Genomic DNA, 25,829 nt, shown 5'->3' with positions numbered 1-25,829 from the left:
TAACAGGTGTTCCTAAGCTCAAAGTTCCTGTAACAAAGTTATTTTTAAGGTTATATTACACAGCAAATTTTGGTTTATCATGTAGTAAATGTTTCATGCTAAGAATATGTTTATACATATTTCAGATAGATATTGCTCTCACCCTAAGAAAGCTTGTAATATTTAACACATTTTTTCTGTTTGCAATTATTTGTTTGCTTTTGCAAATGCATTTACTTTTGAAAAGTGAACAATACGGAATAAAAGTTCCTAGACATCCGCCCACTGATTTGCAGCAATCATAAAATTAAAGCAAAATTCTTAAAAAAAAGAAACCATAATCCAATTCATTAGTAATATGACATCATTTAAATGAATAACTATACATATTCCAACAAGGGTTTCCCGTATTATGGTGAGAGAATGGTACTGTTTGAAAGCAACAAACATCTAAATTTTGAAATCTTAAAGTAGAAATCATGCAAATTCTTGATATATGCAAGCACTACAGAACTATGCTGACAAAATTTGCATCTAGGGAACACTTCATAAAACCAGACAAAACCTACACTCCCTTGCACACCCTTGGGTCAAAAACAGGACCTGGTTTCTAATACAGTACCATCTTCAGGAAAAGATAAACCACTTCCCAATGCACCTCCACTGCCATAATCAGGCCTGCCAAAACAATCAAACAACAAAAACTAGAACCTTGTCACAAGTTATGAAAAAATAGATGATATTAATTATGACCTCAATATAGTAGATAGTGTCTGAATATCAGCATGTAAAACCGTTGACCACAAGCACTGATAAACAATAGAATACACCCAGCAAACTAACTAAAAGAAAATACATGACAATTAAACATCATGCATATGAATTAAATGAAAACATCAGACAGTCAAACTCAAGGCATGGTTTTCTCACAAATCACAACCACAAAAGATCACACAAAATTTAACACTGAATCAGGAAGAAAACTAAATCCTAAATTTATCAGAAGTTCTCATTGCGTTAACATGCACATTATTCCAAATCATTTTGTTCAATATCATCAAGGTAAAGATGATGTATGTACCAATGATAACTTTCTCCATATTTGAGGTGTGCAAAAGATCATGTTCTTTTATGTTCTTAAAGTAGCAAGTTTGTCTAAACTAATGAACAGCTCATTCGATCTCAGTTATTTAAGTATCAGTAAATAACTATGAAGAAGCAGTATGATTATCCATCCTAAATATCAAGAATATCCAGGCCTACGGGGACTCCAAGCTAATCATACAGTTCTTCTCCAGCACCCAAAATGTCAAGAATAACCGATCCATCCAACTCAAGCTTCTATTGGTTAAAATTAGGTATATTCTGAAAAAAATTGATCAACTGCATTGGCATTACATCCCCAGATCTTTGAACTCTCTTGCTGATAATAAAAGATAAAAAAGGTATTCTTTTCTTCGCAGTTTTGCGCCGGTTAAAAAGTTCAAGAACAAAAATATTGAAAAATCTTCCTGGTGAATATAATGTTAGCCTTTAGCCTTTACTGGACCACTACAGCTTGACTTCTCTTCACCATGAGGTGGAGGATGTATTGTATTTATCCCCTCTTGGATTAATTTATGTTCTTTGAATCTCTAATTGATCAATAAAACTTTTTCTTTATAATAAAAAAATTTATAGGTTAGTAATAATTAATTAACAGTTAGTATTACTTAGTAAAAAATTGATAGATAAGAAATAAGAGTTAAATGTTAGCAAATATTTAAGTTGAGTGTCATTTCCCATAAGCAGTTCAATATAGTTGTTGAGTGATTGGTGCACGGGAAAACTCAAATGGCTTAATAAGCCAATACATATGAACAATGTAATAATCCTGAAGAAATCGACATATCATTTTCATTAGTGGCTCCAATCATGGTATAACCTGCGATGGCCAAATTCAATAGATACACCGACATATACAAAAGCTGGTACTATTTAACAAAGTCTATCATTGATAATATATGAATATTCTAGCCAGGCTATTTACTCAACTTGTTCCATAAGATATGATGTACAAAAGCCCACGATGACTAGCAAAAACGGAAGTGCAGGATATCACAACCCACAGCATGATTTTATATGTAGAAAGCCCTTTACATAAATAGAAACCGTACTTATAAATCTTTTATGCAGACTTTGTTTGCATCTTGTATGTTGATATTCTAACAGGTAACCATTGAGGTGCTTTTCTGTTGAGTACAAACACTCATTCAAAGGTGTAGAACAGAATTAAAATACAAGGACATACCTAATTTACTCAGCGTCTCCCTTTGAAATCTCAAATCTCCAGTCAACTTCTTATGCTGAGGCTATCTAAGGAGGATTTGATATCTTACATTCTCTCGAAATAATTCCATGTTGCAGTTAGAGTTAGTTACATTTTAGCTTTGGTAAATACAATGAATTGGATGGTTTTATTATGTGGCCACCACAAAGGCTACTACTAATAAGCATTCCTTAAACATAATGTCCTCTCTCTTTCACCTTCGTTCAAAGGAATCTTTTGTGTACAAAATGAACTTCAAAATTTTCATAATGTCGCCTTTGTTCCACCTCACAGCCACATAATATCTGCTTTGGTTGGATATCGAATTAAGATGCTCTATCATTCCATGTATTTTTCATAAGTTGAACAAACCAAATTCTTCTGACCTAAAAAGAATGACAGTGGAATACATTTTTAGGGCTGATACAGAATCCTCCAACAATGTGACATGGACCTACTAATGAATAGAAAAAAAGCATGTTTTATCACTCTTCATATGATATTTGAACATCCACGAGCCACGGTAAGAACTAGAAATAAATAAGCCTGAGCCCTTCCATCTTCGAGCACTTGTGCGATCCACAACTTATCTGCTCATATGAACTTTAAAACAAAAAAGATAGTGTGTCTAGACAGATTCAAACAGTAACACTGAGGTCCATTGAAATTATTGTTAATATAATGCGTACTGCTTAGAGGCTTGTTAACTAGCCAGTAGACAGAAGATCAATCCATGTTACTTCATATCGGCAGGGCATACAACAACCCTATGCCAAAGGCAGATTAAAAAATCCTTCCATTTAAGGCCCTATAAGCCAATGCCCAATTGGTTAGGCAAACCCTACTGCAAGAAATACAAAGCTAAGACTATTGATTTTTTACTGTTTGCAAGTCTCCAATGATTTCTCATGCAATTAGGTGTAATTCAGGGTCATGAGAATAGATTGATCTCTGGTAACCTGTGTGCCCAACGGAAAAATGTCCCCCACAGCCAAGTTTTTGACTTGACCCTTAAAAATCAGATTATACCCAGTTGTGAGAGCTGTGTCTATCTATCGTGGGCCTATATTTATATCTCTTTTAAGGGAAAAGTCTGCAATTTTTCTTTTAAATAGAGTTTTAATAACAAAGACAGTTTCTTCTGCTTCCTATACTCAACACTTGAATTCAAAATCAAACGAAGCAAGACAAGCTCAAGTAATCAGTAACAAAATCTATATGACAAAGAAAAGAAGAAAGGATAAAATATGCTAAGGCTAAAGCTATCTCACAGGTCAAACAGACGAAGGGTATTGTCATCGCTACTTGTTAAAAAGCAAGACCCGTCAGGAGACCTGCAGAACATAAAACCTTCAAATTAAGTGCAATTGACCTGTGCCATTGAAATGGGTTACGAATGGCTGACAAGGGATCATTGAAAATATGTTCATCTAACTAATGTTAAATCATAGGTGGCTTAAAATGCAGCTTACCATTTAACGGCCTTCAAAAAATTGGCATTCCGTGTGGAGGGAAGCTTAAATTGGTGATGAAAATGGTAGAGCCTTTGAGGAGGAACGTGGAAGTCCAATGCAGGCAAGTAGTATTCGCTTCCATTTGCAATGCACGCTGTTTCCTCTTCCATTATTTCGCCAACCCAAATTTCTTCGAGCACTTGCTAAGAACGCCGTGTTTACAAAGTCGCACTCGCACCACTGAGGTGCAATGGTAATGCCATAATAAAATATAATATGAAATTTGAATAATATATTACAAAGTGTAAAATTATAAAAATTACATTTATTAGTGATAATTATTTGTAATATAAATGAATGGATTTTAAAATATAAAAATCTATTATAAATAAATGTGAAGCTATTGCAATTCGACGGTTTTGCAATTTTAACATTTTTCTATTGTGGTGTAAGCTGTCAGTTTGTGGTGTCATTAACAATGTCAATTTGTGGTGTCATTAAAGCTATTTTTTTGTGTTGGTTTTGCATTTCGTATGATTTACAATGTTTGACAAAATTGTGTTTGTGTTTGATATAGGTGTCTATTTTATTTTGTTTTAGTTGTTTTATTTGACCCAAATTGAAACATAAGTGAACCCTGACTCAAGCTCTCTACGTAAGCATAACCCTAAATTAACTTTAACCTTAATTGAACTTTACAAATAACCTCTCCAAAATGTTAGAAAATGTGACATCTTCTTTTATCCAACGTAATGAAGCTTCAAATAAAAGTAAGATGTCATTCAAATGATCATTCATAACAATCCCTATCATCTATATTGTAATATTACACCCAAATGCAATAATTATCACAAATTAACCATAAGCTATAGAAGAGTCATTTACAAATGACTATTTAAAGTCCCAAACCTTTTTGTAATTAATTGTAAACATACATTGGCTTATCAAATAGGAAAAAAACAAAAAAACACAAAATGACATTTTTTCTAATAGATTTATCCCAAAAACAACAACTATGCCAATTTATCTTAAACATATAAAGTTGTACCAAATTAGAAGGATTTGGTTAAATAATATTTTATAGCTACCAATTTGAGCAACAAATGACACACTTTATAAGTGATTGGAAGAAAAATGGTGTCAGGGAGGAGACTAGGACTACAACCAAGAGATTTTAGAGCATATTGATATGAGGATCAGAGTTGGAATCACAATTCACCTTCCACTAGAACTTGGAACAAACCCAAATGGGTATGGGAGGATCAAAACAAGAGGTTGAGTTTCGATTTCTCTTGAGGCAGACATGACAGTTGGGGTCGTGCTCAAGTCTGGAGAAGAAATGACACAACTCGGGTTTTCAAAGGATATAGTGGCCTCTATGCGGACCCGAAAACAGACTAGAGGAAGATTCAAAAGAAAGAATGTAAGTTAAAAAAACTACAAAAAGCCAACGATGGTGGAAAGGTGAGAACTTCTCATTCAGAGGCACAGGTTTTGTCTTTTTTTCTTGATAATCCAAGCTAGAATGAGTCTGTGTCAAGTTTGAGGGAGAGGACCTTTTTTATTAAATGGGTGGGGGATTGGCCTGCTTTTGGTAGAGTTAAAAAGTGGTGTGAAGAAAATTGGGTTTTCAAGCATGAAATTAAAACAATGTCAAATGGTTTCTTTTTGGTGCTTATGGAGAAAGGAGAGGACAAAAACTAGGTCTTTAAGAATGGCCTTTTTTTATGGGGGGCAAAGGGTTGTTCCTGAAAGACTAGGAACCAAATTTTAATCTTTTGAAAGCATGATTGGAAGGAGTACCCATTCGGTTGCGATTGTATTACTTGCCACGGGAATATAGGAATGAAGAAACCCTAATGACTGTTGGAAATAAGTTGGGTTTTTACATCAAATATGACGAAGCAATAGAGGAAAAATATTTTAGTATGTATGCTCGCATTTGCATTGGGTGGAAACCACATTTTCCCCTTCCAAAAACTTTAGAAATTAATACAAACAAAGGTTGTTGGCACCAACATATTGAAGTTGAAGAGAATGTAGAGCGATGCAAAAAATGTAAAAGGTATGGGCATTCTGAGGATATGTGTTTAGTTGGGGGTAAAGGCAAATTGTTGGATGTAAATTACACGATTGAATAGTTGATGAATATGCAGAAGAAGGATAAACAATTTGACTGTGAAACAAATTTAGCTGAAGGAGTTTCAAGTCAAGATGCATCAAAATTAGGTAAAGTGGATCTACATTTTCTGGGAAAGTCACTAGAGCCAGGGAGTAAAGAAACCACTGACTCCTCTAGGGTTGGGTCACATATTCAATTTACGGGGCAATGTGAGAAGACTTTGTGTCAAGATCAGGTGATGAGAACTCTTACTCATGATAAGGATGGAGAGTGCAGTTAATTTAGAATTTGGAAGGGATGGATGTGGTTGTCACAGCCTCAATTGATCCAAACAATAATGGTATGGAGGATGTGGTCTCTCTAGTAGGAGAAGCTATAGAAAAGGTGGAAAAAGTCGTGGAAGTGATGAGGGCAAGGCTTTTAGAATAGAATGGTGCGGCTAATAGAATTACTAGATCTTCGATTGTAGAACACGAAGTGTGAGAGTCGAGCAAGATTTCAAATGAGGATAATGTTTCAAATAAGGATTTAGAAGGTTGGTCCTTTGAAGAGGATGATGAAGAATGGGGGTTGTTGGATGAAGAGGGCATTGTGGAAGTAAGAACAATTGAACAATCAAAGTCAAATTTGAACAAGTTCAAATTAGGGGAGAAGAAGTCTAGAGGACGAAAAACTAACAAATTCGGACTGGAAATGGCAAGAAGTGCAAAATGGTAGAGCAAATTGGTAATAGGGTAGGGTGTGTCTCTTCCTAAAGGACAATGAAACTGTTAAGTTGAAATATCAGGGCTACAATGCCCCTAACAAGAAAAGTTTAATCAAGTGGGGTCTTGATCAAACAAAACTTGATTTAATCTTGTTACAAGAAACAAAGCTGGGGAAAAAGGAGTCTGATGTATTGATGAAAAGTTGGAGGTCATGGTCAAAAAATTTTGTGGAGGCTAATGGTATTGCTAGAGGTCTGGGCCTTCTCTAGAATCCTATAACAGTGTTAGTGGAGGAGGTGTTAAATTGCAACTCATGGCAGTTGAGTAAAGTCCACTCTTTCAGATTAAATGATGATTTTTATGTTTTGAACATCTATGGCCCCGCTCAGGTGAGACAACAACTTGAAGTTTGGCAACAAATTTCTATAGTATTAAATGGAATAATGAATGATATGGTGATTATAGGAGGAGATTTTGATGCCATGCTAGAGCTTGTGGACAAAAAAGGCAAGAGAATGGATTTTAAGAGCTTAAAAGTTGAGTTTCAAAATTTTGTAACTACTAATGGTCTCTAGGAAATCAAAACAAACAGTGGTGCCCTCACATGGACTAATAGAAGATGGGGGTTGGGGCACATCTTTGAGAAACTTAATATATTTTTCTTGGTGGGCTGATAAACCCTTAATATTTGAGGCCTCGATCAAGCCTCTTGTTGTGTTAGATCAATTCCCTATTGAAATGATAATTCAGTTGGATAGTGCTCCTTTGCACTGCCCTTTTAAATTTGAAAAAATGTGGTTTATAGATAATTATATTCATGATTTTATTAGACAATGGTGGACAGAAGTACCAAAGGTGGATGGTAAACATTCTTTCAGATTCTTTAAGAAACTGCAATTCATTAAAGAAAAGTTTGAGTGGAACAAGACAAAATTTAGGGACATTTTTGCAAGGAAAGTGATCTTAGAAGAAGAGTTAAATTTTCTTCAAGAGACTATCATAAGTAATGGGATGACAGAAGATATTTATTGGAAGGAGAAAAAACTAAAAGCTAAATATAATGAAATTTTGGCCCGAGAGCAAGTCCATTGGAGACAAAAGTCAACAAAATGCTAGCTCAAAGCGAGAGATCAGAATACAAAATTCTTCCACAATTTTGTAAAGGCGAGGAGATCATGGAACAAAATCACAGAGATTAAAGATTCTCGAAATAACAAGTAAAATGTGATGGATGCCATCAATAAAGAAGCGGTTGATCATTTATGTAATTTACTTTCTAGTGATGGTTTAATCCATGTACAACACAATAATTTTTTGCTTGTAAACAATACCAAATTTAATCTCAAATCAAAAAAATTAGGATTTGTGCAAACCCATAACCTTGGAGGAAGTAAAGAAGTGATTTTCTCAATGGAGGGAGATAAAGCATCGGGGCTAGATGGATATCCTGTCTTTTTTTATCAGGTATTTTGGACTTGGGGGGGTTGAAGTTTGGCAAGTTGTGGAGGAGGCTAGAGTTGATGCTTATGTGGCAAAAGAGTTAAATTGCACTCTGTTTTCTCTTATTGCGAAGTTAGAAAGGGTGGAGGCCTTTAGTGACTTCTATCCAATTTCTTTGTGTAACACTATTTATAAAGTGATTTCCAAAGTGATGATGTACAGAATGAAGACGGTCCTAAAGCATATTATCTCAGAGGAGCAAAGTGGCTTTGTCCGTGGAAGATTAATCGTAGAAGGAATTATTATTGCTCATGAAGCCATTCATATTGTTAAGAAGTCAAAAGTGGATCGAATGTTGATAAAATTAGATATTAGAAAGGCGATGACATGGTGAACAGATCTTTCTTAATTTAATTTATGGAATGTGTTGGGTTTGGTGAGCAATGGTTGAAATGGGTGAAAGCTTGTATATATGGACTGTGGCTCTCAATTTTGGTAAATGGTAGCCCACTAGGTTTCTTTAAATCCTCAAGAGGACTAAGACAAGGGGATCTTTTATCCCCTTTTCTCTTTATCATTCTTGCAAAAATCTTTAGGCGAGCATATTCAAAAATTGCAAGGATGGCAAGTGGAAAGGGGTTAATATTGTAGTTGGCCTTGACCCAACTACTCGTCAACAGTTTGCAGATGATACTATTTTGTTTGGGGAAGCAATAGTAAGAGAGGTCAGGGCTACAAAAAAGGCTTTAAACTATTTTTGTGAGGCTTTAGGTCAGCAAATAAATTGGTCGAAAGCCAAAAAAAAATAAAAAAATCTTTAATACTCCTCTATATAAGCAAAGAGAGATTGCAAGAATTTTGGAAGTCAAAGCTAGTAATCTACCTGGTAGGTTTCTAGGCACTCCACTATTTGGCGGTGCATGTAGAGTTAATCTATAACATAGATTGGTGGATAGTCATGTTAATAGGCTGGAAGAATGATAGAGCAGGTGGCTTACTTTTGTAGGTAGATTACTCGTGCTCGAGACTGTGATCTTAGCCATACCAATCTATTCAATGATGTGTCTAAAAATCCCTAAGAAAGTGGTGCGAGTTATTAATCAATGTATGTGGAAATTTTTCTAGATTGGGAAGAATGAGCAAGATAAAATCCCACTTGTAGCTTGGGACAAAATTTGTAAGCTCAAAGTTGTAGGTGGTGTCGAGCTGAGAAATTAGAATCTCCTAAATGAGGTGATAGGGGCTAAATTGATTTGGCAAATGTACAATAACCCAAGCCAAAAATGGGTCAAGATTTTATCTCACAAGTATTTAGACTCTCAAGATAGGGAACAAATTCTCTCCATCTAAGATCCAGCAAATGGCTCGGTAATTTGGAACTTCCTACTATCTTGTCAGAAAGTCATCAAAGATCACATCACATGGCAGTTGGGGAATGGAGAGAAGATGGAATTTTGGAAAGAATCCTAAGAAGGGTAGACAAATTTAAAAGATAGGGAAGGAGTGCTTGAAATCAAGCAAATTGTAGAGAGATGTTGGGGTAAAAAAGTTAAAGATTACATGGAGAAAAGGAGAGTGAATGGGTTGGATGTTTGGAAATGGAAAGACACTCAGGGATTGTCATCGACTCATCACCAGAGGAAAACTCTTGACAATATTTTGCAGGGATATAGCCCAAATTTGACTAATGATGTCGATGAGTTAAAATGGTGTGGTTCAAAATCTAGTCGTTACTCAGTTAAAATTGGTTACAAGTTGCTTGAGGAGGAGAGTGTTATTGAAGACTGATCGTATAGATTGTGTTGGAATAATCATTGTTTGTCTAAGGTAGGTGCTTTTGTATGGTTAGCATGTAGTACCCCTGCCCTAATTAGATTCTTTAAACCGGTTTGACCTTGGTTGACTTTTTTAAGTGGCCTTCTTGGATGGTTGATTTACCATGTTGTGATGTTATAGTCAGGTATTATGCTTAATGTGTGTATCATAAAATGTTGATTTCGCATCAATTCTTATGTAAGATTAATTGTTCTTCTGATTCATGTTATTAATCTTGGGCTAACACTTTCATTCAATATATATGTATGCATGTGTGGTTCATTGTTGTAGGAGACTGCAGGTACAGTACCACATAGGTACAAGGTTCGTCTCCACCTGGCTTCGCAGGTTTGAGTGTACCTCATTGGTCCAAGGAATTGGATTAGGTAGTCGTAAGACCCTACATTGTACCCTAGTCATGCTCAAGTGAGCGTCGTCAGTCGTCCATCAAGTTTCCCCTTTGGTTGGGTATGTGGGTCGTGTATTTGTTTGGCCTTCTCGAGTTGTGTGTTGTGCGTTTGGTAAAAATTGATTATTAAATTCTAAGTATTTAATTAGATTGAATGTGTTTTTACGCATTTGTAAATTAAGGGACTAAATTAAATAGGACCCCTTTGTGTGATTAATCAATAATCAAATTGCTAAATTCATGATTGTAGCAAGTTTGGTTAAATGGTTATTTTTAAATGATGAATTACTTAACTATATGCATTTTGAAATGAAAGGTTGAATAGTATTTGAAAATAGAAATATCTTACCCTCTTTGGCATTTTGAAATAGAAATGTTAGTTTTAATTTAATTGAGAAAATCAATTTTGGGAAGAAAAGCAATTTTTTGATATTAAATTGTTTGGAAATGATTTTATTTGGGGAAAAATAATTTCAACCAAAAAAAATGGATTTTTGGTCAAATGGATTTTTGGTCAAACATTTTCCTTTTAACCTAGGTTTTCAAAAATATTTTAGGAGAGTTGTTTTTGGAATGGAGAATTTTGGGCATTTGTGGGAGAAGAAATTCTTAAGCTTGCAGGTTGGGCTCTTCATCAAATCACTTCCAGGATTGTACATGGAGGTAGGATTATTGCTAATCTCCTTTGTTGTAAAGAAATTACTGATTTGTTTCTTTTTAAGAAATTTGTGTTTATTTGTGGAAAAATCTTTCAATTTGTGGAATAAGGAAGTATTGTAGTTAAATCTCAAATTTAAACCCTCCTTGCTTTCATTCCCAACCTCCAGATCAAATTTTGGTTGTTCAAATTGATTTCAAAATCAAAATTTGGGGTTGGATGTTCACAATAAGATTTTGTTAAAATTTCATTTGAATGCATTCAAATTTGAGCATTTTGGGTATGTTGGTAAATTTTTCCCAATTTTAGTTTGTTGTGATTACTTATTTTCAAAAATATTGCATTATCTTTCATCTTCTCGGTCATATTCTGAGTTATATGTTTTGCGGAATTCATTGTTTAAAAGAAAAATATATTCAAATCATCATGTATTCTAGAAAATTCTCAAAATTTTCTCTCTGAGTTTGAGACTACCCAGAAATATTTGGGAGTGTTTTCATCTTATTTAAAATAAATAAATAAATTAAAAAAAAAACTTTACCCCCCACGTGGCAGGGTAAACCCCACCACGTGGGATGGTAGCTTCTGCCACCATAGGGTAGCAGCGCTACCGTTTGGTAGTGGCTGCTACCATATATGGTAGCGGCCACTACCAAAGGGTAGCAGCGCTACCAAGGTAGCGGGCAACTACCACTTGGTAGTAGTGCTACCAATGGTAGCAACTGCCGCCAAACCTTCCCTTGGGGATAGGGAGGCCCACGTGGGTGTCCACGTGGGTCTACCCTAATATATTTGCTATTTTGTTGTTTAACAAGAAAAAAATTATATTTTTTTTAAAAACAAAGTTTTAATATTATTTAATTCAAAAGTTTATTAAATAGTATTTGTTTATTATTTAGTTATTAATTAATGTATATAAATAAATATATGTTAATTAATATTTAAGTTTGTTTTATTTTTATGCAAGGAAATTTAATTTATTGGGAAAATGATCATCTATTTTAGTCTCTTTTTAAATGTATATTTTCATATTTTGGAAAGTATATATTTGTTTTGCAAAAGATGAGATTAGATTATTTATTTCGAACAAGTATGGAAATGATGATTTTATTTTGAAAAATAAATATCAAATTTTAGTTAATTCATATATATATTTAATTATATCTTTGTATGTGTAGCATATAAATATAATTATATTAAAGTGATTTTGGTTTGAAAATTCATTGTGAAGTATTTATATTATTTTACGATGTAAATTGAATTACAGTTGAATTAGTAAACCATGGGCAAAATGTACCTTAACGAGGTAGACAAATTGCAATCAATTTAGATCTATTAGGAAACTGAATCGATTTGTATTTTTAAGCATTATGGAAAAATGTTTGTCTTTTTAGATTTACGTCAATGCGTGTTTAATTTTTGTATTCATATTTGATTTAAAAATGGCAAGATCTTGATCTTGAGTATTGATTGTTTTCATGTGATTATTTTGCATCTAGTCATGTCCTTAATTGCAAGTGTGGAATGTTGTTATGAGGTTGACTGTAGTTGGTCATGTCTCTAGTCAGAGAATCGTCAGTCAATGCACCTCATCTGAGGACTTGTTTGGCCAAGTGGGTATTCCTACTGTATTGAACTTCATAAACTAGTCCTTGTGCATACCTTGGTTTTTTTAGCTTCATTTGATTGTAGTTTAGTGTCATACGGGAGAGCGGCTTTCGAGTGGGGGTCGCGCCCAAAGTGGTAGCAGGGTAACCCATCGGAACTGTATCTAAATAAGCGATAACTTAATAGTATATTGGGAAGTTTAGTAGATAAAAACACTAAGTAAGATAATTGTGTCTCACGCATGGGATGAGTGCTAATACAGACTCAGGATGTAGTGAGAAGGCCTGAAATGGCAAACCAACAACCTTGTCTTCATGAAAGGATGTGTTGGGTCCATGTGAGACTTGGTGTAATGCCCCGCCAGGAAACCCCGAAGGGATTAAGCTAAAACACAAGAAAAGAGTGCAAATATTTATTTTTTTTAAATTAAACACAACACAATGATACAATGAGATACCATAAGATCAGAAAACACAGCGGAAGACTTCAATAACACCTAAAGAGTTTCCCAACGTGATTACTTAATTCAAAATTTAACTCAACTCATGTTAATTAATTCAATTGAGTTGATTGACTTAATGACAAGATGATACTTTGATCAAGGGTAAATTCTTTCGGTAAAATAAAAATATAGATAACATGAATAGGTTCATCCATTGAGGTTAAAAGTATAGATAACATGATTAAGTTCATCCAATGAAATTTAACCATACATTACATTCAAACTTTCATTAAAACATTAGTCATGCATCTAATTTCATTACATACTTTAATTTCATCATAAACTAATGAATACTATTTCATGCATACTTAATTGCATTATCAACAACTTATTACATTCCATTATACAAATCCACATTCTTTCATGATCCAAATTACTGCATTTAAATAAGAAGACTACATATATGCATTTAAGATTAACTTCTTCTAATCCACATTATACATTCTAACATAATGTCATCCATACATGCTAAATTAAAAAGGAAACATAAGGACATAAACATCACATAACACCGAAATGATATCGGAGTTCCCATCATTTACACCCTGCCATCAAGGCGTACATATACCAGTTATACATACGACCACATCGGTCAAACAAATACAAGAATGATCCCTGAATAGGAAAAGGATCCATCTGAACATAATAAGAAGCAAATACAAAGATCAACTGGAGCATCCGCGAAACTAAGTCTTTGCAACCCATGGTCTAACATGAATATCAGGTTCTCACAAGGGCATAAACAACAGGACGACTCCACAACAATGCTCCTATCAAAGACAACACAACAACACACTAGCGAACATAAGGGACAAGTGTCATCACATAACCTGGTATGGTTACCATGGCAAGTCTTCGTAGGTTCCGGCTCCATCAACTAGGTTATCCTAGCAACCTATTCCGAACCTCCAACCCATCCAAGCCTCATGTGGACCCACACATCCTTTCATGAAGACAAGGCTGTTGGTTTGCCATTTCAGGCCTTCTCACTACATGTCGAGTTTGTATTAGCCCTCATCCCATGTGTGAGGCACAATTATCTTACTTAGGGTTTTCAATAACTAAACTCTCTAATATGCTATTAGGTTATCACTTATTTAGACACACTTTTGATGGGTTGCCCAACAACCACTTTGGGCGCGACCCCCAATCGAAAGCCACTTTCCCAATTGACACTAGACTATACTCAAACGAACTCCTAAACCAAGGAATACACAAGGTCAAGCAAACGTAGTTCAATACGCTAGGAATACCCACTTGGTCAAACAAGACTGCATACGAGGTGCACTGACTGACGATACTCTAACTAGAGACCTGACCAGCTATGGTCAACCACAAATCAACATTCGACACCTGCATAAAGGACATGACCGGATACAACACCATCACAAGAAAACAGTCAAAACTTGAGATCAAGGACATAAGCAGGTTCCCAAATCAACATACGACCATATTCAACAAACCAAAATCATGGACTTGCCATTCCTTAAGCAAATGCGAATCCCAAAACTTAAACATGCATAGGCATAGATCGGAAAAGACAATCTCCTTCCATATTGTTTAAACCTTAAATTTGGTCGAGTTTTCTAATGGATCTAAGTTTGATTGCAGTATGTCTACCTTGTCTAGGTACAGGTCGTTCATGGTTTACTAACTCACTAAAGTTCAATTGCATCATACAATAATTTAAGTACTTCATCATGAGTTTTCAAACCAAAATCACATGATAATAATTATAATGTATGCAGTATACACAATGATATAAAATCAATTATTCATTAATCGCATAAAAATATGATATTCATTTTCAAAAATAAAACATCATTTTCATCCTTGGTCAAACGCAATAATCTAATCTCATCTCTTGCAACACAAATATACACTTTCCAAAAATAGAAATATACATATAGATAAACATTCTCAATGAAATACAATTCCCTTGCATACATAAAGAAAAATACAAAATTAAATATTAATAAAATGTATATAATTTTATTAATTATATATATATATATAAACCTCAATTAATAAAATATATATTAAATAATAATTAATAATAATAAAAAACTATTGTTAAAACTTTTTAATAAAATAAAACTTATTAACCATAAAACAAACTTTTAACAATAAAAAATGAAACTTATATATATATATATATATATAACTCTTGTGAAACCCACGGGCCCCACCACGTGGTTCCCTTTCCCTTTGGGAAGGGTTGTGGGGACCATGTCATGGTCTCCCCACAACCACGGCTGTGTGGAGGCCATGCCATGGTCTCCACGCCATGGCTCTCCCCATGGCTTGGGGAAGCCACGACTCTCCCCAACCATGGGTCGAGGCCATGGTTTCCCCCCAAAGCCCCAAAAAATATCATTTATTTTAATATTTTTTTTGTTTAATTTATCAAAATTAATAAAAATAGTACCCAGTCTTTGGGCATTCTTAGACCCAGAAATTTATATCTCTTTTTTTTTAACATAAGACAACACTCAGAAATTTTTTCTAAGAACAAACTCAGTTTGGAAGTATTTTCCAGAATTAAACAAAAGATTAACACACACACACACACACATATAATGAAAACATCAGAAAACCCCAAATATTGAGACTGGTAGAATTTCAATCATTCTTCGACCTCCAATCTACCAAGCACAACAAAGATCTAATTTAAAACTGAATATGAATACCATATCATTGGGATTTCAACAAAATCTTATTGTAAACAGCAAATCCAATTTTTATATGATTTAAAAAAAAATAAAAAATCTGAGCGACTCCAATTAAATCTGGAGGTTTGGACAAAAAACAAGGAGGGTTTGAGTTGGAGCTTAAACTATAACTCTTTCATTTTCCCCAAATAAATGAGATTTTTAACCTTCTCAACCTGCAAGCTCAAGAAATTCTTCCTTCCCCAAAAATGCCCAATTTTCTCCATCCAAATTTTTTTTTCTTCTGAAAATACTCTCCAAAAATAATCCCCTCAAATATTTTTCAAAACCTAGGTTAAATGGAAGATTGTTGACCAAAATTCCTTTTTTTGATTTAAAATATTTTCTTTTAAAATAAAATCCAAAAATCATTCTTTTCAACAAATCAACTATACTAAACTTACTTTTCTAATTAAAATTGATTTTCTTAAATAATTGATTTTAACCTGTCTATTGCCAAAATGCCAAAGAGGTTAATTTATTTCTATTTCGAATAAATTTAATCTTTCCTTTCAAAAAGCATAACTGAAAATATTCATCATTAAAATTAACCATTTAAATTGGACTTTCTATAAACAATAATTGAGCAATTCTAATTAACAATTAATCGCATAAAGGGAACCTATTTAATTTAGTCCCTAAAATACTAATGCATAGACACACATTAAATCAAATTAAATACTAAGGATTAAATACTCAATTTAACCACACACAAAACACGCAACCTAAGAAAGTCAAACAAACAGACGACCTGCATACCCAACCAAAGGGGATAGTGACGGACGACTGATGACACTCACTAGATCATGACTAGGGTCAAACAAGGGTCTTATGACCACCTAATCCAATTCTCTAAGGACCAAAGAGGTACACTCAAACCTATGAATCCAGGTGGAGACGAACCTCGTACCTATGTGATACAGTACTTGCAATCTCCTGCAACCAAGAGTCATACATGCATACATATATATATAATGAAAGTGTTAACCCGATATTAATAACACGAATTAGGAGAAAAAATAAGCTTACATAAGATTTGATGCGAAAACCACATTAACAGGTATGCACAATAATCATAACATCTGACTATAACATTATAATATGGTAAACTAACCAAGGTCAAACTGAGATTAGAATCTGATTAGGGTAGGGCTACTACACTTGGATGGGTCGGAGGTTTAGGAAAGGTTGCCAGGGTAACCCAGTAGATGGGGTCGAGACCTATGGAGGCCTGCTAGGGTAACCATACCAAGTTATGTGATGACACTCATCCCTTATGTTCACTAGTGTGCAGTTTGTGTTGTCTTTGCTAGGAGTGTTATTGTGGAGTCATATATGGTCGTTTATATCCTTGTGAGAACGTGATATTCATGTTAGACCATGGGTTTCTTATGATGGGTTGCTAGGACTTAGTTTCGCGGGTGCTCCATTTGTTCTTTTGTATTTGTTTCTTATCATGTTTCAGATGGATCCTTTTCCTTCTTCTGGGATCATTCATGTATCTTTTGACCAGTGTGGTCATATGTATTATTTGTTTATGTACACCTTATTGGCAGGTTGTAATGGATGTGAACCTTATGTATTCTTCACCCTATTATTTATCAGAGGGGTCTTACAATTGAGCAAACCCAGAGATGTAGCCCATTAGGGGTGAACTCCGATATCAATTTGGTGTTACGTGGTGTTTGTGTTCATTTGTTTCCTTTTCATTTGGCATGTATGGATGGCATTATGGTTTAAATGTATTATGTGGATTAAATTATATTAATCTTAAATGCATGCATGAAGTTATTAAATGCAGTATTATGGATCATGAAGTTGTAGGTTTAGTGAAGTGCAAAGTATTCATTATCTTTTAATGCAATTAAAGTATGTATGAAAATTAGATGCTTGGCATATGTTTTAATGTAAGATTGGATGTAATGTATGGTTAAATTGTAATGGATGAACTTAATTATGTTATCTATATTTTTAACCTATCAGATAAATTTAACCATTGTTTTAGTATAATAATGTCATTAAGTTAATCAACTTAATTGGTTTAATTAACGTGAGTTGAGTTAAGTGTTGAATCAAGTAATCACGTTGGGAAACCCTTTAGGTGTTAGTTAATCCTTTTGTTGTGTAATCTGAACTTAATGTTAACTCAATATATCATTATTTTGTTTTAACTTTAAAAAACAAAATTTTCACTCTATTCTTGTGTTTTAGCTTTATCCCTTCGGGGTTTCCTGGCAGGGCATTACATAGCACTAAAACAATGCATTCTCACTAGGGAAAGATTGAGTAAGTTGGGTTTTAATGGCCTATTTAAATGTGCTATGTGCAAATGTGAAAGTGAAGGTCTAAATCACTTACTTTTAAATTGTGATTTGGCACAATCTTGTTGGAATTTACTGAAATAAAAATTGAATTGGATTACACCACTTCTTGGTAGTTTACTTGAGCTTTTTCAAAGTTGGTATGTGGAAACTAAGAAGTTGGTATATTCTAATATCTATAGATTGGTGCCCTCGATCGTTATCTAGGAATTATGGAAGGAGGGGAATAGGCTGATTTTCCAAAATAAGGAGGAATCGGGAGAAAGAATCTGGGATGGAATAGAAAGAGCTATCTCGAGGTATTGATTCTATCCACAGTGAATCATTATTTTCAAAAACATCCCTTTTAAATGACAGGTAAGATCTTACAATCATGGTAGCCCTTTCTCAAATTTCGGCCTGTTAATGGGCCTAGTGGGGTAAATCCTATGACTATGGTTGAGAACATGTGCTGGTGGGAGAAACCAGAGAAAGGATGGATGAAGTGCTTCACGAGGTAATCTAGGTATCTTGGGTGCGAGTCAAGTATTGCTAAAAATGACAAGGGTTTGATTGTTGCAAAAGGAGCTCAAAGGTTACTCGATGACACAAGTAATGAAGTTGAGGTGAGGGTTATGATTTTGGTAATTGAGTTGGCAGGTAATCTCAAAGTTTCAAAATTAAATTTAGAAGGGGATTCAAAATGTGCGACCAATGCAATTTCTAAGAGATCCTCACAGTGTTGATGAAATAATAAATTTATTAATATTATTTGCAAAAGATTAAATCTTTTTGAAGATTTTAAAGTTTCCCATATTTGAAGAGAGGGAAACATGGAGGTAGACACTTTGTCCAACTTAGGGTGTGAGTTGAACCAACATTTAGTTAGATGGTGGGATGACAAGGGTTGTGATGTGGCTTGGGTGGAGTAATGATTGCCACTTGTTATTTGATAAGCTGCCTTGCTATTTAGAGTTGTCAGTAATTTTAAACTCATCTAACTGAGTTTAACTTCCTCACCAGGTTTAAGTACATCGCCACCTTTCTCGTCATTATTGCAAGCTTTTATTTATTGGTAGGATGGAGGGTGGCATGTGAGTCAAGGTGTGTTTGAGCTAGATGTAAGGATTTTGTATCCAAAGCACATGTGTAGAGATGTAAGTGAATTTCACTTTGCATTCCATCAAACAACAATTGACCTTTTTAGGATGAATTACAGGTAAAATATTAGGTGGTATTTTCCTCTTTGACAAGGAGTTTCTAGAAATAAGAAATTATTGGGTGATGAGTTTCTGGTGTTTGAATTCAAGTACATGACTAACATGGATATTATTTCAATGTTGGTGGCTTGTGGACTTACCTCTAAAATGAAGTCAGAAGTAGAATGGGTGGCCAAAGTGTGTGTTACATTCTCTGTGTGGCTTGGTTTCTCTATTGGGAAGAGTGGTTCTTGGGCAAGGGTTGCAACAACCTTTTGGTGAAGGTGTGATGCTAGATCGAATTAACATGGAGTACTATCTATTTTTGCTTTGGAGGGATGGGGCAGACAAGGTTACAAGGTCTAAGGAAGCCCATGAGGTGTGAGAAGATTTAAAGGTCTACATCCGCACTACAAAAATGGAGAGGAGAATGGCTTGAGAGGCTAAAATGAAGTAGCAGGGTGAGAAAAAGAAGATCAAGTTCGAAGAAGATGACTACTCGGTAAATGGTCCCGGGCTGAAGATAAAATCCAAGTCGGGTTTTTTGTTTTTAGGGTTAGTATATGGTAGTAGTGGCTCCTTTGGTTAGCAGTTTTTTGTTTCTAGTTGGGTGTGTCTGTCTTTGAATAGGCCATTTTATTAATAATTTAGTTTTTATACTTCTCATAATTTTCTAGGGTTAATCCCAGTTTTTAGTTATGAAGAATCTATGTCCATGTACTCAAACTTTTAATATTAATACTAAAATATATCTTTATTGACCAAAAAAATAAACGACACACTTTTCATTCATCACTAATATTCTCAACATACATGATAGCAACCTTAATAAATTATTTTTCCTTTGGACTTCTTTAAGGTGTGTTTTGAAGACATGAATATTAATTAATGCATAAAATGTAGGAGTAGATCTCATATGAAATAAAAATAATTTTACTATATTAAGAAAAGGTTGTATAACATAATTGATCAGACATTGAGAAGAATTCTATCTTCTACAATCAAATTTATATTCAATTTAAAAATATCACTAAATTTTTCATGTATACCATACGAATTGTGTCCTAAATTTCCTTGAGCTATACAAAAATTTAAAATGTATTGTAAACATAACAATGATACTTAAATAGTGGTCAATGTGTTAATTCTTTGTGTTAGGGGTAGACACCACATGAATAGCCCTAATCATAAACATTGCCACCCAAAAACATGGACTCAACAAGTATTAGCATAGACAATGCATACAAATTGTTTGAAAAAATGGCTATAGGAGATGTGATTTATTAATTTAAAAAATTAAAAAGCCCTCCATAGAGTTTAATATTTTGTTCTAGTTTGCCATAATAGACCATTTCACTAAAATCAATAGTGTAAATCATTGAGTATAAAAGATTTTATTATAACTTAACAATCCTTCTTATTAAGATTTTAACATGTGCATTTTTCTTTTTTTGCATTGGGTATTAACTAGCGTGAATGTTTCCTTCAACAATCCTTACTCAGGTTTCAGCTTGTGCATTCTGAATTGTTTGTATTGGGTATTAACTAGCATAAATGTTTCCTTAAACTAAATTACAATATTTATTTTTTTAAAGAAGTCTTGATGACTTCCTTTAATTAGTCTTGAAATAGGATTCATCTTAAAATTTATTCTAAATCATTCGGCTATATCAAACCATTTTGATCTCAATTGTGTAAGAATGACTTTAAAGTTTATATTGAAGATTTAGGAATGAGGAAGAAACTGGGTCATCTACATCTTGTTTGATTGCAAGTTTTAATTTAAAAGGACCACTAGAAATATTCATTTTGAATTAGTTAAAACTTCATATACATATGCTTTCCAATGCCATGATATACATTTCAAATAAAGAATTTGTATAATGAAAAACACTATTTGAGTTGATTCTACGACTATTCAAATAGGATACAGGAACGTAGTTTATTATATTGTTTGGTTAGGGATTTCTAAGTCATTCCAAAGCAATTTGGTTGGAGGCAGTGTGCTAGGAAGCAAGGATTGAGGTGGGGGTTGGCACATAACCTAGCATGCAAATATTTTGTTTTGCTCTCTTTTTTTAATTTCCCTTGTGTGCTCAGTGCAACAGGATATAACAAGGGTTTTACATGCATTGTTGGAGGTGATTAGATGAAGCAAAATGACTATCGCCCTTGCAATCGTTCTAATCACCTCTTTTTGCTTTCAAATTGCTATTTACAACAAGAACCCTTCAAGCCTTGCACCTATATGGTTTGTTGTGTTAACTATGGTGAGATCCCAATGTTAAAAAGAAAATGATGAATCATATTGTGTTCGTGTGTTTATATTTAAAAGGAAAATTTGTAGCATATTGAAATAGGAAGCGAATGATTTGGGATGCACTCTAGAATAGTAAGTTATGCAGACATTAAATTTTCTTTCTCTATGTTGGTTTTGTTATCCTAGTTTCAGCTTTGGTTTTTAAATCTAAAAAATAGGATAACCCCCACAATTTTTGGCCGAATTGTGGCCTATATACTCTAAGTATGTCAATAGAGGTGATTTTCATCTAAATCCCCTCTCTTCACCTGGTCCTTAAGTCATTTTTGTTTAAGTATTTTTTTTGAAAGTTTTTAGTTTCCTTGTTTAAGTTAGTTTTATTTTGCTTTTGTTATATTTGGTGTCAAATTGGATCCTAAACGCAATTATGCACTTGCTTGGTTAGTTTAGGTGTAAATCAGATTCAACGACCTTAAATGCACCTCATGATGCATATCGGGTCTATGGACCCGATCTACATCATTTACTTCCCACTCATTGCTTTTAATGAGTTTGAGTTCAATTTAAAATCAAACTTTTTATGCTTTTTAACCATCTTCCCTTTTGGTTTTATTGTCTTTATTTGTGCCCTAATCTTCCTTGTGATCTTTGAGGCAGAGCATTACCTTCATCATCCAATTTTTCTAGGTATGTTTTGCATATTTGTTCATTATTTATTTTCAACTTTTCTCTTTAAGTTTACATTTTAGGTTTTTGAGATGTGTTTTCTATTGTTTTGAAACCTGCATGAAGCACAGGGTGTCCTTCGTGTATTTAGACTCAAATCCCACCACTTTTTTATCTCTTATCAGTTTTGTTTGGATCTAACGATCTAAATGACACCGTGGACTTGATATGATATGTCATGTAACGTGATTTTTCGCATGGGTTAGTGTTGTTAGGATCCGTAGATCCAAACTACACCAAACAAGGGTGTCATTCAGTCTACAAACTTGAGCATCACCTTTTTAATTCTCTCCCATTGTGTAAGTTGGGTTCATAGACCCAAACTACACCATCTCATTGTTATATCATGTGGTGTGAGTCGGGCCTATGAACCCAACTTACATAGGTTCTTCCCCTTCCCTTGGTGTATATTGGGTCTTTAAACCCATCACACACTAAAATTTTGATTTACCCTTTCAAGGTGTAAATCGGGTTCATAGACCTGATTTGCATCTCACATTTGATAAGCACTACCTTAGGTGAAAATCGAGTTTATGGACCCAATTGGCACCTACACTTAGAAATTTTAATAAGTGTATAAAATATAAGTGATACACTAGTTTACTTAGAATTCTTTTGAGTATGAAGAGGAAATTTTTATTCTTGGGGGACTTTTGAAGATATCATGTACAAGGCCTTTTCGGTCTTCTTGTTCCAATGAAGATGTTTTTTTTTTTAAGATGTTACAGTTAACTCAGGAGGTTTTTCTCAATATTTTGTAGTCACAGTTTTCTACCAGATGACTTCACCAAGTCTCCAAGTCAGAAAAAGATGAAGTTCAAAAAGCAAGATCCCCATCATACCTTTCCATCATCCTCAGTTGCATCCAACATAGATCACATCAAGGATACACAGATTGATCATGTAGACCTGGATGAGTTTGTCAAAAGGGTTGAAAATCCTCCTAACTAGTACTTGATGTAATCCACTATCAATAGTAATATACATTTCATCGCATCTTTCCCCCATATCAATTCAAAATCTTGACTTTGTGCTTGCAGTAATCAATCATTTTGATCTAGTGAGTAGAAGTATCAAAGATGTTGATGGGAATAAGGTGTTGGTTTTGGATAAAGATTTATTTGATACATTGTTCAAATGTCTAGATATAGATTCTTTTGCCAACATAAATATAGAGTCAACTGAGGTTTACTATGAGAAGTATTCTAACAAGCATAGGAGGAACATTAATGATAATTAGTTGAAAACTCCTAGGCCAGCCATTGCCAGGTGGCCCAAGACTTTTTCCCGGGGTGACGTCAAGGAGGAAGTGAATGATCTAATCACTTTTCTTAGCAGGGTAAAGGGTTTGTCAACCTTAAATACATATTATGAATGAATGTATCAGTACATTTGTGTCATAAGACAAAATAGCAAGAGAATATTTTGGGGAAGGCAAATAAATGATGCACTTTGTGGTCAACTTACCAAGGTTCCTACCACCCTGAAGTTCTATATGACTTCATACTATGCTGCAACAACTTGAGGAATTTTCCCAAGTCTATCTACAAAAGGTGACATAATATTTGTTCTTTTTTGAAAGTACTATCCTTGGCTGACTTTGAAGAAGAGTCAATAACATTTTAGAAGAATCAATGATGCTTTCTTTGGCCACTTTTTGAGTTTTTTTCCAAGAGTATGAAAAACAAAAGAGTTTCAAATAAATCTTGGGAAATGGTTAATAAGTATGGATGCATGTTCCTCCAATTTCTCTCCTTCACTTGATTTGATGACCAACCATTCATGCTTCCCAGGTATCCATATTACAAGATTATCTTGATGGAAAGTGCATGACAAATGGTATATGTTCACGAGAAATAGTCAAGTTCACATAGACCAAGGTTCAAGTTATCTTTGTTCATTTGGAGATATCGAATTAATTCAATTTCAAAGCTAGATCCATGGATGAAGAAATGAGAAGAGTAACAATGAAATTTTTCAAAGCTCAAAAGGATTTTGATTATAGAGGTATGAAGAACAAATTGAAAAGATCTTATATTCATGTTCATAGGATTGAAGATATTTGTATAGACTATAGAATAGAGAAGGATATAGGGAAACTTGATTATTGTTGTCTCACCAAAAAATAGATAATTAATATCAACTTGATAGATGTACCTAAAGACCTTCATGGTGATGGTAATATTCTTAAACTTGTGTACGAGGTTAAGAAAATTAATAGTGCTCCCCTTCCTTTGATTCAATGGCCACAAAGGGAAGTTGTTTATATAAAAACCTAGTTCCAAAGGATTATTGCAAACACTAATGTGTGGCTTGCTTCAAAAGGCATTCAACTTAAATAATTCACCACGGGTTCATAAGAAGAGATTGCACGATCTATTAGGAAGAAATTAGAGTTGAGAACAAAGAACAGACAAGATCCTATTGCTTTAGTTACCGCTCCTGGATTAAAATTTATAGTGGGAAAAGGTAAAGGAAAGGAGCAAGTTGGATCTTCTACACCAAGTGCTCAGGGGGAAAAGGAGTTAGAGCTACTAGGTGAACAGTTGGATTATGAGCCTCCTAATTTAGATAATGAGCTAGTAGATGACGAAGGTCAATATGAGGATCAACTTACCGAGGGAGAGCATGATGGAGAGTAAGAGGAAGATTTTGATAAGGAAAGATTACTAGAAACTTCTAAGGATGGAGATTCAAGAGTAAGTTTCTCAAGCACTTGATCTTGTATTAGTCATTTCATCTTCGCAGGTTTCTATTCCTACTTTTGTGCCATTTGGATCTACAATCTCATATGTACCAACCACTTCTACTATTCAATCACTACCAATTAGAGCTAACGAGTCTACATTAGAAACCCCTTGGGACAATGTTGTTCATGTGTTTTTTCTCTACCACTTCAATAACTTCCATCATGTTGGATAATTTTGACAAATTTTTGGTAGAAACTAGTTCTAAGCCCAATGAGTAATCCATTGGAAATCCTCCTACTATTGTTATTACAACTTCTACTTCACCTGCAGTGGTTGTTGTTGTTCAAAGCCAAGAGATTACTTCCCAAACACTGGTTTCTAGTTCTAAAAATATTTCTACACTTCCACCATGGTTAGTTTCAAATACTTCCAAAAGTAAGAAACAGGTAATTTCTCTCAATGATTTTGATTTTGGTCACTTAGTTTCTGTCAAATCAAAGACTACCAAGAAAGCCAAAATTTTCTCAAGGATAAAAATTTATTAGGCTAGAAATAAGTATGTTCAAGTGGCAGAGCCTCCTATGGATACAAAAGATGACACCAAACAAGATGCTTGAGAGGCCCTCCAATCCCTCATTTTCAAATATGATAATGATATAGTAAAGAAGGATAAGCTCAAAACTCAAGTATAATTACTTGCTAATATTTTGATCAAAATAACTAAGTCTACTAAGATAGTTGAGCCAGTGACTTCATCTATTGATGAAGGAGCCATTGAGCAAGCTAAGAGGCTCACCTCAAAAGGCAAAGCAGTGGGTGAGTGGATGTACCGAATGCAAAGTTAAGGGACACATCTTTTGAGTTCAACGAATAAGTTGGTCGATAGTATTCAAGGTGTTGAATCTCAATTTGATACAACACTTGATGTTCTAACACAAGGG

General features: G+C 34.2%; 1 protein-coding gene across 2 annotated transcripts in view; it reads right to left on the bottom strand.

Annotated features, from left to right (window-relative positions):
* LOC131078945 (uncharacterized) overlaps window positions 1-4,004 on the bottom strand; it is a 167,452-nt gene extending 163,448 nt beyond the window's left edge. Inside the window, exons 1-3 of one of the 2 annotated variants that reach the window (XM_058016791.2) lie at window positions 3,760-4,004; window positions 3,559-3,621; window positions 602-657 (exon numbers count right to left, since the gene is read on the bottom strand). In XM_058016791.2, coding sequence (XP_057872774.2) covers window positions 602-657; window positions 3,559-3,621; window positions 3,760-3,911 — 271 coding nt within the window. In that variant the 5' untranslated portion in view covers window positions 3,912-4,004. The remainder of the gene's footprint in view (window positions 1-601; window positions 658-3,558; window positions 3,622-3,759) is intronic. The other variant, XM_058016793.2, reaches the window with a different exon arrangement.
* Window positions 4,005-25,829: the final 21,825 nt, after the last annotated feature.

This window comes from Cryptomeria japonica, chromosome 10, assembly GCF_030272615.1.
Source record: "Cryptomeria japonica chromosome 10, Sugi_1.0, whole genome shotgun sequence".
In the NCBI taxonomy this organism is placed as follows: Eukaryota; Viridiplantae; Streptophyta; class Pinopsida; order Cupressales; family Cupressaceae; genus Cryptomeria; species Cryptomeria japonica.
The sequence above is the reverse complement of the archived record's forward strand: the minus strand, read 5'-3'. Positions and strand labels throughout refer to the sequence as shown.